The sequence below is a fragment of the Coenobita brevimanus genome, chromosome 110, assembly GCF_032717465.1.
Source record: "Coenobita brevimanus isolate Jiangsu-jjx chromosome 110, ASM3271746v2, whole genome shotgun sequence".
Taxonomy (NCBI): Eukaryota; Metazoa; Arthropoda; class Malacostraca; order Decapoda; family Coenobitidae; genus Coenobita; species Coenobita brevimanus.
In genome coordinates, this window is record NC_137063.1 from 22,629,968 (window position 1) to 22,646,080 (window position 16,113).

The following is a 16,113-nucleotide window of genomic DNA, read 5'->3' on the forward strand; positions in this document are numbered from 1 at the left end:
TGGTGAACAGTATTCGATCTGAGAACGTACATCTATCTATCTATCCATTAAAAGACGCCATAATCCAGTAAGGGGTGGCCATTTGACTTTGAGTTGTTTGTTTTACGGGGAGGGGCACTAACCCTTCACCAATCCACTTGTTGACGTGTACGGAGCACATATGGTTTGGTAATATGGTTACCACCAGGCACTGTAAATGGTTTCTTGGCTTACAGGAAACCATCTGGCTTGTCACTCAATGTAAAGTCAACTGCAAAGGAAAGAAAAGCAATAAGAACTGACAGGAAAGATGGGAGAAATAGGAAGAGAGGAGGGCAGGTACAGAAAAAGAATGATAAAGGCTAAGGAAGAAGTAGGCAGCACTACATCAAGTGAGTGGATGATGGTTACCACCATCTACTACAGACTTTTCTATATTGTGGCCATCTGCTCGTCAGTGAAGAACTTACGAACTCTGTGCGTAAGTCCCAATTTTTTAGAAGCATTTTTAGCAAGATATTTAACATAAGCTGTCCAGCTTAGGTTGGGGTTTAGTGTAACACCTAGAATATCAATTGTAGTGAATATGGTAATACTGACATCATTTAAAATTATGTGAGAGTCTGAGGGATTCTTTCTGTTGGGGAAATTAATGTATTTTGTTTTCTGAGCATTAAATGAGACCAGATTTGTTTGTCCCCATTGATTAATTTTAGAAAGGACCTGGTTCACAGAAATTGCTGTGTTTATTTGGGAATTTATAATATCAAATTGTGTAAAGGAGGTACTAAATGTGAAAGAACTATGAAGGGTCGAGTCATCAGCATAAGAGTGTATTGGGTTGTGAGTGACAGATAGGAGGTCATTTATATGAATGAGAAAGAGGGTTGGCGCTAAAACTGATCCCTGAGGTATGCCAGCATTTATGGAATGAAACTGAGAATAAAATCCATCTACCACGACCCGTATTTTTCTATTATGAAGGTAAGAAGAAATCAGAGGAACCAGTGATGCAAGGCCATAGTCTGACATCTTAGACAATATGGCCCGGTGCCATACTCTGTCAAATGCTTTTGATATATCAAGTGTTATTGTGTGTGTGTCACTATGTTGGTCTATTGTTTTGTTAATCTGAAGGGTAAGAAGGCAATGAATGTCTACAGCTGAACATTCTTGTCTAAATCCATACTGCTGATCATTGACTAATTTACTGATTTCTAGATGCTTGACTATGTGTTTGTTAATTAGTGTCTCAAAAACTTTACCAAGAACGGAAGTTCTTGCAATTGGTCTATAGTTTGATGGATCAGAAGTTGCCATTTAATATGCACCACCCACCCACCCCGTTTTCCCCTCCACCCAGATGATTCGCGAAAATCTGAAATATGGTAAAAACTGACCAATTTTTACTCGGTTTTCAGCAGTAATATTTCACACGCATATGAGGGAATGCAGAAGGTTTATTTCTATGGGCATAACTCAACTTTGCCCGGACCCACCTTTTCCTGCCATTTTCAACATGCCAATCCCCATAACTCCTTGAGTAGGGCCTCATCTTTCAATCCCTCAGTCATCAGAAACCACAGACAGTGCACCATCATTGTTGGCAAAAACCAGGTCTGGTGCACTATAACAGTGTTTTTTATGCATGATAAAGGTAGGAGTGCAGATTTTCATCTTGCAGTGATAATGAAAGCTGCTATAATCAAGTGTGCGATAACCAAGGGATCACTGTATAACACCTAAAGATGGGAAACACATGGGTCCCTACAGAGTAGCAGGAATGGCCAAAGATAACCTACTCCAGCAAGGGGCCCCTGAATCTGAGCCACAGCACACAAGCTGCCACCACAGCCCCACCTCCATGAGGGCAGACCACGAGACACGTGACCTTTACCTGCTCGGAAGGACAGTTCCCAAGCCGATGTGGGTAATGTCAAAGTTTCCCCTCTGGGATATCAGGAACAATAAGTCCAATATTACCATAGGAAAATTCAGCACTAAAGGGTGAGCAAGCCAAACAGCACCTGACAGGCCAGTATCCCAGCTGGGTGAGGGACTCTGGTGACACAGCCATTTTGGCCACATCACCAGCAAACACACAAACCCTAATCTGACCCCTTTCCCAAAACCCTAAGTAAACCCTCAATGCATTACAGTCAAGCCTCACTATACATTTGTTTGCCATGTGATGAACTGCAAGAACGATGACCTAAAAGTTATACCCAGTTTTGCTACTATGATGGCAAAATAATCACGAATTCGCTACAGCAATGTCCCCCGGTTGGCTGTTTGAGCCAAGCTGGCTCTCCAGTGTTCACAACTGCTATGATAGTGTCCCTTTTGTTCCACTTTTATGCCTGAAAGGCCACTGAAACACCAGCCATTAAAAAAAAAAAAAAAAAAAAAAAAAAAAAAAAAGCAAGTGCGTAACAAAATTACACAGTCCACAATATTAAGACAGTGCTAACTATTTTGTGTGTGAAATACTGAAACTTGTGACCTGGAAATCATGTCTGCATTGCATACACGGTGCCTCCCAGTCAGCTGTTCCAGCCAAGATGGTCGCCCAGTATTTACATTTACTGTGAGTTTCCCTTTTGTTTCATTCTGTGCCTGAAAGGCCATTCAAACACCACTGTTATCATCAAGTAACAGTGCAAGTGCATAACAAATAGTGCTGTGTTCAATATTAAGTGAAGTGATAACTTTGTGTGTGAAATACTGAAACCTGCAACTTGGAAAACATGTCTCCCATGCATACCCGTGCCTCTCAGTCAGTTGTTCGGGCAAAGATGGCTCCTCAGTGTTTATATTCACTGTGATCGTCCATCTTTCATTCTAGTTTGTGTGTGAAAGGCTACTGAAACACCACTGCTATTGCCAAATAACAGACCAAGTATGTAACAAATAGGGCAGTGCAAGTATGAAACAAATAGGGCAGTGCAAGTATGAAACAAATGGGGCAGTGCAAGTATGAAACAAATAGTGCAGAGTGCAATTGATTTTTTTTTAAATTGAAACTTGTGGCTTGGAAACCATGCCTGGCAAGCATGTTACCCCAAAGGGAAAGTCTGGTGCTACTGAGGGTGCCAGGCAAACCTAAAAAGTTATCTATCTACATGCACCGCAAAGTGAATTAGGACCTATACACAGAATCCCTATGGGAGAGTTGTCTGTCTTTGATTTGTTTTTCCACCTCTACCAAGTGAATTTTTGGGGTAAGAAGTAATTGGCAACTCCTCTGGTGTTGGTGGGAGGTGGTGAAACACTCAGCACGTCAGTGCTTGCCCAGAAGCGAGAGTGGGAGTGTATGTTCTCGTTGCTCCAAGCTTGCACCTCCCTCTTTTTTCGTATGCATTACTGTTTGCCCTGTTTTTTTCTAGAGTCGAGTTGTCATGCCTGGAAAGTACTTCTCAAGGGATGAGAGGGTCCACATCATTACATGGAGACAGGATAATGTCCCTATCAACACAACTTGTGACTGGACGCACAACGTCAACCATCATAAAGATTCTTGCTGTGGCACGCGGTCTGCCACCTGATGCACAAGCATTGCAGTGGGAAGAAGAGGACAACTTCCAGAGGTACAGATACGCTTCTGAAGAGGGAAGTAATCAAGAATCCTCGACTGACAGCAGCAGAATTGAAAAGAATGCATCACAGCTGTTACAAGAAGTTTCAATTTGAATCATCAAACACCGATTGCAGAAGCTGCGTTTGCCAAGCCGTACCGCAGCAAAGAAACCACTTCTCACTGACTGCGTGAAGAAGCAGCGCATTTAGTTTGCCAAGAAGTATGCAAACTGTACATCAGATGAGTGGAGAAAAGTTGTTTTACGATGAAAGCACATTTCAAGTGTTCCAGGTGCATTCTGCCAAGGTTCGTCGTCCTGCCTCCCGTAGTTAATATGACCCTGCTTACACGGTGCCGACTGTTAAGCACCCACAATCAGTAATGGTATGGGGGTGTTTCTCAGGTGAAATGGGAAGGGGAGGCCTCTACTTTCTTTCTAAGAACTTGATGATGAATGGTGGCCAGTACATTCAAGTTCTGAAAGATCATTTGTTAAACTTTTTTGCTATTCGTGGATCCGACTTTTTCATGCACGATGCAGCTCCATGTCACAAGTCAAGAAAGGTGACAAAATGGCTTCAGGATAATCGGATTGAGGTCCTCGACTGGCCTGGCAACAGCCCAGATCTAAATCCGATAGAAAACAACTGGGCAAAGATGAAGAAAATCATGGCAGAGAAGACACCCAATCTGGACAACCTCAAGACTGAACTGACAGATGTTTGGTGCAAAGAAATGTCCTTATATTACTTTAGAGATCTAAGTGATTCCATGCCAAAATGCACCCAACTGGTCATGAAAAACAAGGGAAACATGATTTCATATTAATGAATGGCATTTCATGAACAATCATTGTGATGTACTATGATTTCTGCATTTTTTAATACCTTGTGGGGGGAGGTCCTAAGTTAGTCTGTGGTAGCTGTATTTATTTTTTTATGGTTATGTGGTCTTGGGACCCCTCCCTATCCCCAGTGAATCCATGCTATACTGCCCATGCTATATGATTCATGTGCAATGGGATTCCACTTGATATAACCTCACTGCACAGCAAGGCATGACTGTACTTTCCCAGTGGAGACCTGTTGATGGCATCCAACACAACCTACAGGGGTTCGAAAAAACAAGAGTGCCATCAACACACCCAGCAACATAGACAAGCCTCTGAGCATCACTGGGAAAAGGACTGAATCCATTTCTCAGGGGTACCACCCTCATCACTTGTATGTCCTCACCCTCTCGCCAGGAGCAATGTCCACCCTGGTGTCAGGGAAGAGTTCCATCTAGGCATCCTGGGAATCGAGACTGGTCTTGGGCGACGCCATGATGGGCCAAAAGCTCAGCCTACATACACGAGAAAAAACAGAACTGGATTACACAAAGGCACAGCACAACATGCCAACACAGTGGACTGTGGTGGCACAAAAATGACGGAACCGAAATCAAGACAGCGAGTGACACGACCATGAGGCATTTGGCTGACATCTCATGAACCAGTATGCAATGAGATGCTTATACAAAAATGAGAAATGAGAAAGCTAGGACCTTTTCCCAGCATACCACAGAATTTTTGTTGAAATGATGATTGTAATTCCATACAAAGCCTCTTTGGTAAATATACAGTTGCTATTTCACTTACTGTATTTGATCACCCTCACACAACTTTACAGTCAATCACAGTCAATCATTTAGTTCAAAGATGGCCTCTGAACTCATCATTTCCGGGTGTGTTAGCATCAGTGATGGAACTATTGTGTGGAGTTTAGCAGAAAGTGAAGTGCAGTGAAGTGAAATAACTGCCAGTTTAGGTGGGTTGGAAACTTGTTTTTTTGGCTCATTCTCGGCGGAAGTAAAGTGTGGCAAAGTGAAATAACAATCACTCTAGGTCAGTTGGAAACCTGTTTTTTGCCTTTGCTGGGTGGGTGACCCTTGGCCAAAAATGTACTCCCAGTAAGCCCATGTTATGATTCAATACTGATTGATAAATTGCATGTAATAGATTTTTTTCTAAAGCAACCTCACTGTAAAGTGAAGGTGTACTGTATCTGGTGCTGGCTAATGGTAAGCAAATTTAAAATAAGTTTTTTTTTTTTTTTTTTTTTTTTTTTTTTTTATGCGAGGAAGAAGGAACCAAAGGCCATGAGCCCGCAGTAACAGTTCCCTCCAAGAGAAAAACAAAATACAATAGAGAGCCAAATTCAAGATCCGATTATTTTGAGATGCCTGGACACACTGCGTTTGAAAGACTGGAGATCATAGGCAGGAGGAAATACAGACAGAGGGAGACAGTTCCAGAGCTGACCTGTTGCATGAATGAAAGACTGGGAGTAACGGTTAACTCTTGCATTAGAGAGTTGGACAGAAAAGGGATGAGAGTTTGCTGCCAGACGGGTGCTACGCGCCCGTCGTAGAGGTGGAGGAATGCAAGCAGACAGTTCAGAGGAGCAGTGACCATTAAAGTAGCGATAGAAAAGAGATAAAGATGCAACAGTGCGGCGAAGAGACAGAGGTTGAAGGGAGTCAGTAAGAGGAGGAGAGTTAATGAGACGAAAAGCCTATGACTCCACCCTATTGAGAAGAGCTGTATGTGGGGAGCCTCCCCACACATGAGAGTTGTACTCCACACAGGGGCGGATAAAACCCCTGTATAGAGTCAACAATTGTGCAGGGGTAAAGAAAGAGCGGAGTCGGCTTAGCACACCCAATCTCTTGGAAGCAGATTTTACAAGAGATGTAATATGATCTTTCCAAGATAAGTCCCGAGTAAATGAAACCCCAAGCATGTTCAAGGATGATGCAGGATTAATCTGAATATTATTAAACATTAGTGGGTATACCTGTGGAAGATTTTGTCGGGTTGATAGGTGTAAGAACTGAGTCTTAGAAGCATTAAAGACAACCATATTATTTTTACCCCATTCAGAGATATGAGCCAAGTCAGACATTAGGTGTGCAATAGCTTCATCCCTTGTTTCTTGAAGTAACTGTTGAGATGGGCGTTGCGGGAACCGAATGGAAAGGTGAAGGGTGGAGTCATCAGCGTATGAGTGGATAGGGTTAGATGTACAGCTTAGAAGATCATTGATGAATAAAAGGAAGAGAGTTGGTGATAGGACAGAGCCCTGAGGAACACCACTGTTGATAGATCTAGGAGAAGAACGATGGCCGTCTACGACAGCAGCTATAGAACGACCAGAAAGGAAGCTAGCGATGAAGGTACAGATAGAAGGATAGAAACCATAGGAGGGCAGTTTGGAAATTAAAGATTTATGCCAGACTCGATCGAAAGCCTTTGAGATGTCAAGTGCAATGGCAAAGCTTTCGCCAAAGTCCCGAAAGGAGGATGACCAGGAGTCTGAAAGGTAGGTGAGAAGATCGCCAGTGGAGCGTCCCTGACGGAACCCATACTGACGATCGGAAAGAAGGTTGTGATAGGAAAGATGCCTTAAAATTTTTTTATTAAGAATTGACTCGAAAACTTTTGAAATACAGGACGTTAAAGCAATTGGACGATAGTTGGAGGGTTGGGAGTGGTCACCCTTCTTTGGGACTGGCTGAATGAGAGCAAACTTCCAGCAAGAAGGAAAGGTACAAGTTGACAGACAAAGGCGAAATAGTTTGCCTAGGCAGGGTGTAAGCACAGAAGCACAGTTTTTGAGAACAACAGGAGGGACCCCATCAGGCCCATATGCCTTGTTAGTACTGAGGCCAGTAATGGCAGAAAATACATCAACTGAAGAAATTTTAATGTCAGCCATGAGGAAGTCTGAGGGGGGAAGTGATGGAGGAACAGCACCGGAATCGTCTAAGGTGGAATTGGAGGAGAAAGTCTGTGCGAAGAGATCTGCTTTATCAGTAGAAGAAATAGCTACAGAACCATCAGAGTAGAAAAGAGGAGGGAAGGATGATGAGGTAAAGTTGTTAGAAAGATTTTTGGCAAGGTGCCAGAAGGAGCGGGAAGAATTCGAGTTGGAGAGTTGAGAGCATTTAGTATGGATGAAATTATTTTTAGTAGAGCGAAGAACAGACTTAGCACGATTCCGGGCAGAAACGTAAAGATTATGTGATTCAGGGGTGGGTTGGCTCCGGTACCTTTTGTAGGCCTTCTCCTTGTTGCGGACAGCATTAGAACAAGCGTGATTAAACCAAGGCTTTCTTGCGTTAGTCAAAGGATATGAGAAAGGAATGTATGCTTCCATGCCTGAGAGAATAACCTCCTTAATGCGCAAGGCACACTCAGATGGCTCACGGCCATGGAAGCAATAATCATTCCAGGGAAAATCAAAGAAGTACTGCCTGAGGGCCTCCCAGTCCGCAGCTCCAAAATGCCAGAGACGACGTTTCCCTGGAGGGTCCGCAGGCCGTACTGGAGCGATAGGACAGGTTAAGGTAATAAGGTTGTGATCGGAGGAGCCCAACGGAGAGAAAAGATTAACAGAGTAAGCAGAAGGATTAGTTGTGAGGAAGAGGTCAAGTATGTTGGAGCTCTCTCCAAGGCGGTCAGGGATACGGGTAGGGTGCTGTACAAGCTGCTCTAGGTCATTAAGGATAGAAAAGATGTAGGCTTGTTCACCAGGTGGATCCGTGAAAGGAGAGGAGAGCCAAAGGTGGTGGTGAACATTGAAATCTCCAAGAATGGAGATTTCAGAGAAAGGAGAAATGGACAGAATGTGTTCCATCGTAGAAGTAAGATAGTCGAAGAATTTTTGATAGTCAGTAGAATTAGGGGATAAGTAAACAGCACAGATATATTTAGTCAGAGAATGACAGGAAAGCCGAAGCCAGAGAGTGGAGAATTCAGAAGAATCAAGTTCAGGAACACGAGAGCAAGATAAGTCGTTGCGTATGTATACACAACAGCCACCTTTGGCTTTGAAATGAGTATAGAGAAAGTAGGATGATACAGAAAAGGGTTTGCTGTCAGTTGCCTCAGACAGCTGAGTCTCCGTTAGAAAAAGAAGGTGAGGTTTAGAGGAGGAGAGGTGGTGCTCAACAGAGCGAAAGTTAGATGAAAGGCCGCGAATGTTGCAGAAATGAAGAAGAAGAGAGTCAGACAGTGGTTCCAAGCACCTCGAGTCGTCACCGGGAGAGGGGCAGATGGCGGGGGCATTTATGGTCCCCCCCCCTGGAGACTCCGAGGCTAGGTGAATTGACGCCATTTTGGTAAATTTTGAATAGGAAGTGTAGTGTGTACTGTGCATGTAGTTTGGTGAAGATAGATAGAGAAATTTGTACTGGAGAGCATGCTGGCCTACTCTCTGTGTAACTGAGACACTGAAAAAGTTCAGCAAAGGGGGATGGTCAGGAACTAGTCCTGAGGGCTGATGAAACGGGAGCTCCAGCACTCCCTGTCATCAGCTTTCCATCCACCTCGGGAGTACTGCCCTGCTCGACTGGTGCTACAGTCTACTTTGCCTGTAACATGCATCTGATGTACCTTATAAAATATAGGAGAGATGTGTTTGAAACTGGTAAGTTCATAATTGCAGTGTCACTTTAAACTGATTATTCAAAACTAACCCATTTAAAACTGACATCCTACTGCATCTTACACACCTTACCCACTCCTCTCTTCCCCAACACCTCTCTCAGCTGAGCTGAATTTTTCCCCACCAACCCGATTCTCTACTCCTCCAGTAGGACTCAGAATGCACATTAGGGAGCCAGCATTAAAATATAGGCTTTGAAGAACAAAAAGTCCACTTTTGATACTGGTGAATTAGTGTGTTGAAGGCAACTGCACACCTTCAGCTGCGCACCCTGCTGCAACAATTGGATGACTGACTAGGTAAACTGAATGCCTGGTAATCACCAGCCCCACTGGGCTGGCCACCTTCTCTCCCAGGGGAGTGGTGGAAAGATTAGCACACAATGCTGCCATATGTCAAGCACAGATCAAAGGACACATAAAAGCATTATATTCTCACAATGCGCAGAGGCCTACACCAAAATTAACCTGGTCTACAACATTAAAGGATACATGTCCAGCTTGTGCCCTGCTAGATTTTACTACCCACCACTTAAATCTGGCCCAATGTACTCAGCAACTGATCTTTATCCTACCTGGCTTTGACTGTACACCACTGTCACCAAATTTTTAATTATTACTTACATTTGGCTGGACTTCCTTCAACCACTCATCAGTCTGCTCATCGAAATCTAATCTGCAGGCCAGTCTAAGGTCTCTTGCTGCCTCTAACCAGTTACCCAGGAGCCTGTAGAAAACAAGGTAACATTATGCAACTGCTATACAGTGAATGAATAAGCTCTTTTCTATTATTTTTACATTGTGTCAAAGCCATAAAATGGAAAAACTGAGGTGTGTATAATCGTAAGGTCACAGATGCAGCCCCCCGGCCAAAACGGAGTCAAGCATAGCAGTGTTTTCATACATGTCCCCACTGTCAGAGGAGGGTGGATTTAGTTATGTATATCTCGATCCTGCCCATACAATCAATGACCCTACAGATGCATGTCAACTTGTGGGCAGTGTGTTACATTTTTTAACATTATTGATTATTATAACAGCAAACAGTAAATATTTTCCACACTTCACTACTACAGCAAACCCTTGTTATATGATGAACTGGTATAGTATGTGGTAAATCACTGATACGATGACAGAACAAGTATGGCTTTTTTCAAAATACAGTATAACAACAAGTTTCACTTATACGATCACTATCATCCCCATCAGATGCCTCAATGGTCAATGTACAATTGCTATTTTCACTTATACGATCGCCCGCACACAAACCTACAGTCACTTGTTTGTTCCAAAATGGCCCCGGAACATGTCACAACTGGGTGTGTTACTGTCAGTAATGATACATTTGTGTAATGTTGGACTTCAAGCAGCAAATGAAGTGCAGTGAAGTAAAACAACTACCAGTTTAGCTGAGCTGTAAACTTGGCACAGTATTAGTGTTGGTGGTAAGCTGCCAAGTGACGAGCTGAGAAGCAAAATTTATACCAATGTAGATGAATTCAAAACTTGCTTGTAGACTTTGTTCAGTGGGTGAATCTTGGCCAAAAATGTATCCTCACTGAACCCATGACAAAACTGACTTGTACAATAAATTATCATCCAATGGATTTTTTAAAACACAGCAATGGCATCAACTTGTCTCTCTGGCCATACAGACCCATAAACCACAGGTCAGCAACCTGGCCTTCAGGGCTATCCTGTGTATGGGAATGCATGACTGTTTACATAATCAATTTACAAGTGAGTTACATTTTGCTGTGTGCTACAGTATTAATACTACCCATATTTGTCTATAAATAATGGGAAATGTATCTTCTTCATGAATACTGAACATAAAAATTATGTTTCAGTACTACTGTGTTATAGTAAGCGTGTTTCAGTACATGTTGTGCACACATAGAAATTACGAATACTTAACCCGTTAACTGCGCATTGTGGTTTTTTGGAGGTGTCGATGATGCGCAGACATAGGGGTAAAAATGAAATTTCCCAAAGGCTAAATTTTGTCTTAGGAATTGAGAGAACACATGCCAAAGTATATAGTAATGAAATATTTGCTCAATATTTACCTTCGTAAAGTCATGGGTGAACATCAAAGTGTCTGATTTCCTACTGGAATGTATGGTTTTCGTTTTCTTTTTCGGTTTCGGTTTGAAGGCTCAAACATGCTTGCATGGGTCGGCCTTGGTCACCATGGCACTATATTTGAAATTCACCTGCGCAGCCAGGGCTGTATTGAGCAGTTGCACTCGGAACAGCCCAGGCTGTACAGAGCAGTTAACAGGTTAACCTCTCCGTGGCCGCTGGCATCAAATGACGTTTAGCCAATAAATGGTCGCAGGAGTCGTTTGAGCGCGGCCTATAAAAAACTGCAAAAATTTTGGGGAAGTGAACGAACGTTCTGAATGTCTTCACACCGACCTGCACTACACTCCCATACACCCCATCAAACAGTTCAAAGCCTGCTGCCGTGATGAGTGGATTTTCAATTTTTTCGCTCCTGGCCATGCCTAAACATGCACAACTACACCCATTATCTCGACCCAGGCAGAACATATCATCTTTGTCCTCTCTTGCAAAACACAGACAACCACCTGTTTACAATTATGAAGTAATACAGGCACATACAAAAAAGACATGATAATATGTGAAAAATACATTTTTGTCTCAGTATCTTTACCTATTTGCTCAGGTTTGCTGTAATGGTTTGGATCATTAGATGCAGTGCAACTTGTACAAAACTGCGAATACTTTTGGGAAGTGAACGAAAATCTGGGACATGAGAGTGACCTTGACTTCACCCTCTCACACATCATCAGTCAGTTCACCACCTGCTGTCGTGACGAATGGATGTACGATTTTTTCGCTCGTGGCCATGCCTAAAAACACATAGTTACACCCATTATCTCGGCCCAGACAGAAATTACAATCTTTTTCCTCCCTTGCAAAACACACACAACCACCCTGATTACGAGACAGCAATATATATTGTGAAAATAACAAGGTCAAATGATAAAGATGAATGTAAAATGACAGAGAAAGATGAACATGTTATTATGGAAAAAATACGTTTTCCCCCGTCTGTAAACATATTCATTTCTGCTTTGTGTCTGTATTCATAATAATTAGACTTATTCTTTGTTCTGAAATTGCATTACGATTCTATTTATAGCCATGCTTGTGGTGTGGGAGCTCGAAGTTGCAACTCAACTTCCGTATTGCTAATCAGATCTGACCCTCCACTTGTTCTCCCGTGGCAGAGCCTAGCCTCGGAGGACGTATAATTTTCTCATTTAGGACTGAATTCAACCCTTTCGCTCCCTTTTCCAAGCATGGGCACAACGATAACGTAAAAAATATCTCGAAACTACCATAAACATATTTTATATCAAAAAGGTGAAAAAGTATTCATAACAGGGAGGCTTTAAGAAGGGAAGAGGTTGTGTAGATCAGATATTCATTCTTAGATCGTTAGTGGAAAAGTTTCTAGAGAAGGGAAAGAAGTTGTATGCGGCTTTCATGGATTTGGAGAAAGCATATGACAGGGTGGATAGACAAGGATTGTGGAAAGTGTTAGGAATATATGGAGTAGATGGGAAGTTGTTGAATGCTGTGAAGAGTATGTACGATGGTGCGAAGGCTGCAGTGCGTGTGGATGGTGAACTAAGTGAATTTTTCTCCTTGAAAGTTGGTTTGAAACAGGGATGTGTCATGTCTCCATGGTTGTTCAATCTGTACATGGATGGGGTAATAAAAGAGGTACAAGGTAGGGTAGTGGATGTTGGAGTGACCCTGGTGAGAGAGGATAGTGTTTGGAAACTCCCTGTACTGTTGTTTGCAGATGATACTGTGTTGTTGAGTGAAGACGAAGGGGAGCTGCAGGGCTTGGTGGATGAGTTTGAGACAGTGTGTAAGAAACGGAATCTAAAGGTGAATGTAGGGAAGAGTAAAGTGATGGTCTTTGAGAGAGGTGAAGTTAGTGAATGTACAGCGAGGTTGGATGGTGAGGAATTGGAAAATGTGAGTACGTTTAAGTACTTGGGTAGTGTGATGAGTAAGGATGGAGGTTTGGAGGGTGAAGTGCTTGAAAGGGTACAGCAGGGAAGAAAGGTTGCTGGTTCTTTGAAAGCAGTGATAAGAAACAGGGAAGTGAGCATGGAAGTGAAAAAGTTACTACATGACAGTATTGTGATACCAACTCTAACGTACGGAAGTGAAGCTTGGACTTTGTTGGAAGGACACAAGCCAAGAGTGAGAGCAGTGGAAATGAGTTATTTAAGAGGAGCCTGTGGAGTCACGTGGAGAGACAGGCTGACGAATGAGGATATAAAGAAACGTTGTGGAGTTGATGTGGATGTGATAGGAAGCGTTATGAGAAACACACTGAGGTGGTTTGGCCATGTGGAGAGGATGGAGGGTGAAAGACTGACGAAGAGAGTGTATGTGAGTGAGGTGGAGGGGAGAAGAGGGAGGGGGAGGCCGAGGATGAGATGAAGGGATGGGGTGGAGAGGTATATGAGAGAGGGGGGTGTGAGTTGGGAGCAGGGCAGTGAAATGGCGGGGGACAGGGCGACTTGGAGGCGATTTGTTTGTGGCCACCCCAAACGGGATTGAGGCGTCTGGCAATAGATAGATAGATAGACAACATCTGCCACAGGAGTCCATTTCTGAAGTCATGTGAGAGGGCTTCAAGTACCATGATAAACAACATGAGACTCAAAACCGACCCCTGATGCATACTAACATTTACGGAAAACTCATCACTCAAATCTGCATTCACTCTTACCTGAGTGTGAGCACCCACATACATAGCCATAATCACCCTAACCAGCCACTCTTCCAAGCGAAGCTTTCTCATTGCCCACTTCATCACCTCTCTAGGGACTCTGTATATATATATATATATTTATATATATACTGTATATATGTGTGTCTGTGTGTGTATATATATACAGATAGATAGATAGATATAGATATATAGATATATACAGTAATCCCTCCAATATTCGACGTAATGACATAGGCAGGTCCAGATAGTGGTCCTGTCCAGATATAAGGCCCCAGCTTATGGACTTGTACTTATGGACCCTAACTCAGAAAAACACCTATACAACTCCCTCTGGACAAGCATAGCACCTATTTAAGACCCAAATCACACCAATAAGGGACATAAAAGACTGAAATAAATGCAAAAGAAGCATAAAATGAGGTTTTTGAGGTAGGTTCATACAATATTAAACATTCTGGGTACTTACAAGTCCCTGGCTCCTGGACTGGTAGGTATGGACCCTAACCTAGCCTAACTCAGAAAAACACCTTCCTACTGCACATGCATAGCACCTAAGACACAGCATATTCACACCAATAAGCGACATAAAGGAGTGAAATGAGGTGTTTGAGGTAAGTATAGTATGGAAAATAAAGTAGAGTACAGTATGAAACATTCTGCCTACTTACAGTAAGTCCATGGCCATCTCGATGAATAACTGCCTCCTATCGGACTCTGACAGTAAAGGATTTCCTGAAGCACTTGCAGTACACTGTTCATGAAGTCTTGCACTGAACTTAGTCATTCGCACTCAGAAGTCCATTCTCTTCACAGTGAGCACTCTTGTCTAACTTATGCTCCATTGTAACTTAATAAGTGTTGCACTCTGCACTTTAACTCTTTCCACTCTTATAACCATTTTCTAAAGCAAAAACACACAAGTCTATTTAGGTTAAATTTAGTTCAAAAATTGTCTTTTCACTCACAACTGTAAATCCTTAACACAATGCACTGCTTTTTTCACTGCACTACACTGTAAATTCCCGTGTGGTCTAGTGGAGAAGTTCTTGGCATCTATTCACTGTCAGAGTCCGAGAGTATCGCTCGCAGGTGACCTAGGGGTGCGTCGTTGGGTCATGGTGATGGAGTACCCACTGCACACGACTCTGAAGACAGACGCAAACTCACGTCGAGTGGTGACTGTGACTCCACCGTGGCTGATGTGCTGGGCTGTGGCTCGGAGCATGAGGGCCTGTCTTGGGGAGGCAACGGAGTGGAGCCAGGGCTGGGCACAGCGGGGGTCACGGGCCTGAAAAAACTGTCAATCGTTGATTGACGCAAAGAACGACAATTCTGACGATTGATGATGTGCTGCCTGAAAGCACGCACTTCCTCCACAAGTCCCCATCTCCCTGTCGCAGTCCGGGTGTTCCAGGTAGTCCAGAATGAATTCTAGGTGTTCCTGGAGTGCGCTCAGCTTAGGGATGGCTGGAGTTGTGTCATGCTGAGAGGAGTCTGCATTATTGTCGTCGTCCTCGTCGGAATCTTCAAGCTGGGTACTGACACTTGCAACTGAAGATGCGATCTCGATATCAGACAACGTCTGATACCCAGGATCACCCTAGTCATCATCCAACCACTCACGCACATCGTCCACATCAACATCGTCGCCATGCATACATAGACGTGCATGGAAGTCACCCACGTCAAAACCTAGGAAATCGTGCTCCACATCCATTTCGAGAAGCAGACAAGACCAACCATGTTCTAGAGTCTTGATAGGGATTTCCTTCCATGCACTGGCCCAGTTGTAGATTGCAGACTTGATGTTGTAGCGGCGAAGGTTTTCCAAAGTCCGCTGGCCTCGCGTGTCCCGTCCCTCACTGTGCTCGTCCTCGTCCTCGAGAACAACCATCACCTCGTCCAGGAACTTCCTTCGGTACAGCCTCTTCGTTGCCATGATCACTCCTTGGTCCATTGGCTGGATGAGAGCTATCGTATTAGGTGGCGGAAACATGCACCTAATGCGACCATTCTCAGCCAACAAGTCCCTGTTGCCCGGGTGGGCAGGTGCATTGTCGAGGAGCATTGTCGAGGAGAAGGAGGGCCTTTACCTGGTCGCGTGGGATTCCCTGTGTCTCCGTCTGGTAATGTATGACCTCCTTGACGAAATGGCAGTGGAACCAGTCTTTGAAGATCTGGGCTGTAAACCATGCCTTCAAAGAATGGTACCAGACGACAGGAAGGACATCCATCACCCCACGAAGACACCGAGGCTGCTTTGCATGGCCAACAATAACG

General features: G+C 43.6%; 1 protein-coding gene across 2 annotated transcripts in view; it reads right to left on the reverse strand.

Annotated features, from left to right (window-relative positions):
• LOC145417320 (putative protein FAM10A4) overlaps positions 1-16,113 on the reverse strand; it is a 427,645-nt gene that overhangs the window by 90,053 nt on the left and 321,479 nt on the right. For both annotated transcript variants that reach the window (XM_080285999.1, XM_080285998.1), the window contains exon 6: positions 9,669-9,771. In XM_080285999.1, coding sequence (XP_080142125.1) covers positions 9,669-9,771 — 103 coding nt within the window. The remainder of the gene's footprint in view (positions 1-9,668; positions 9,772-16,113) is intronic.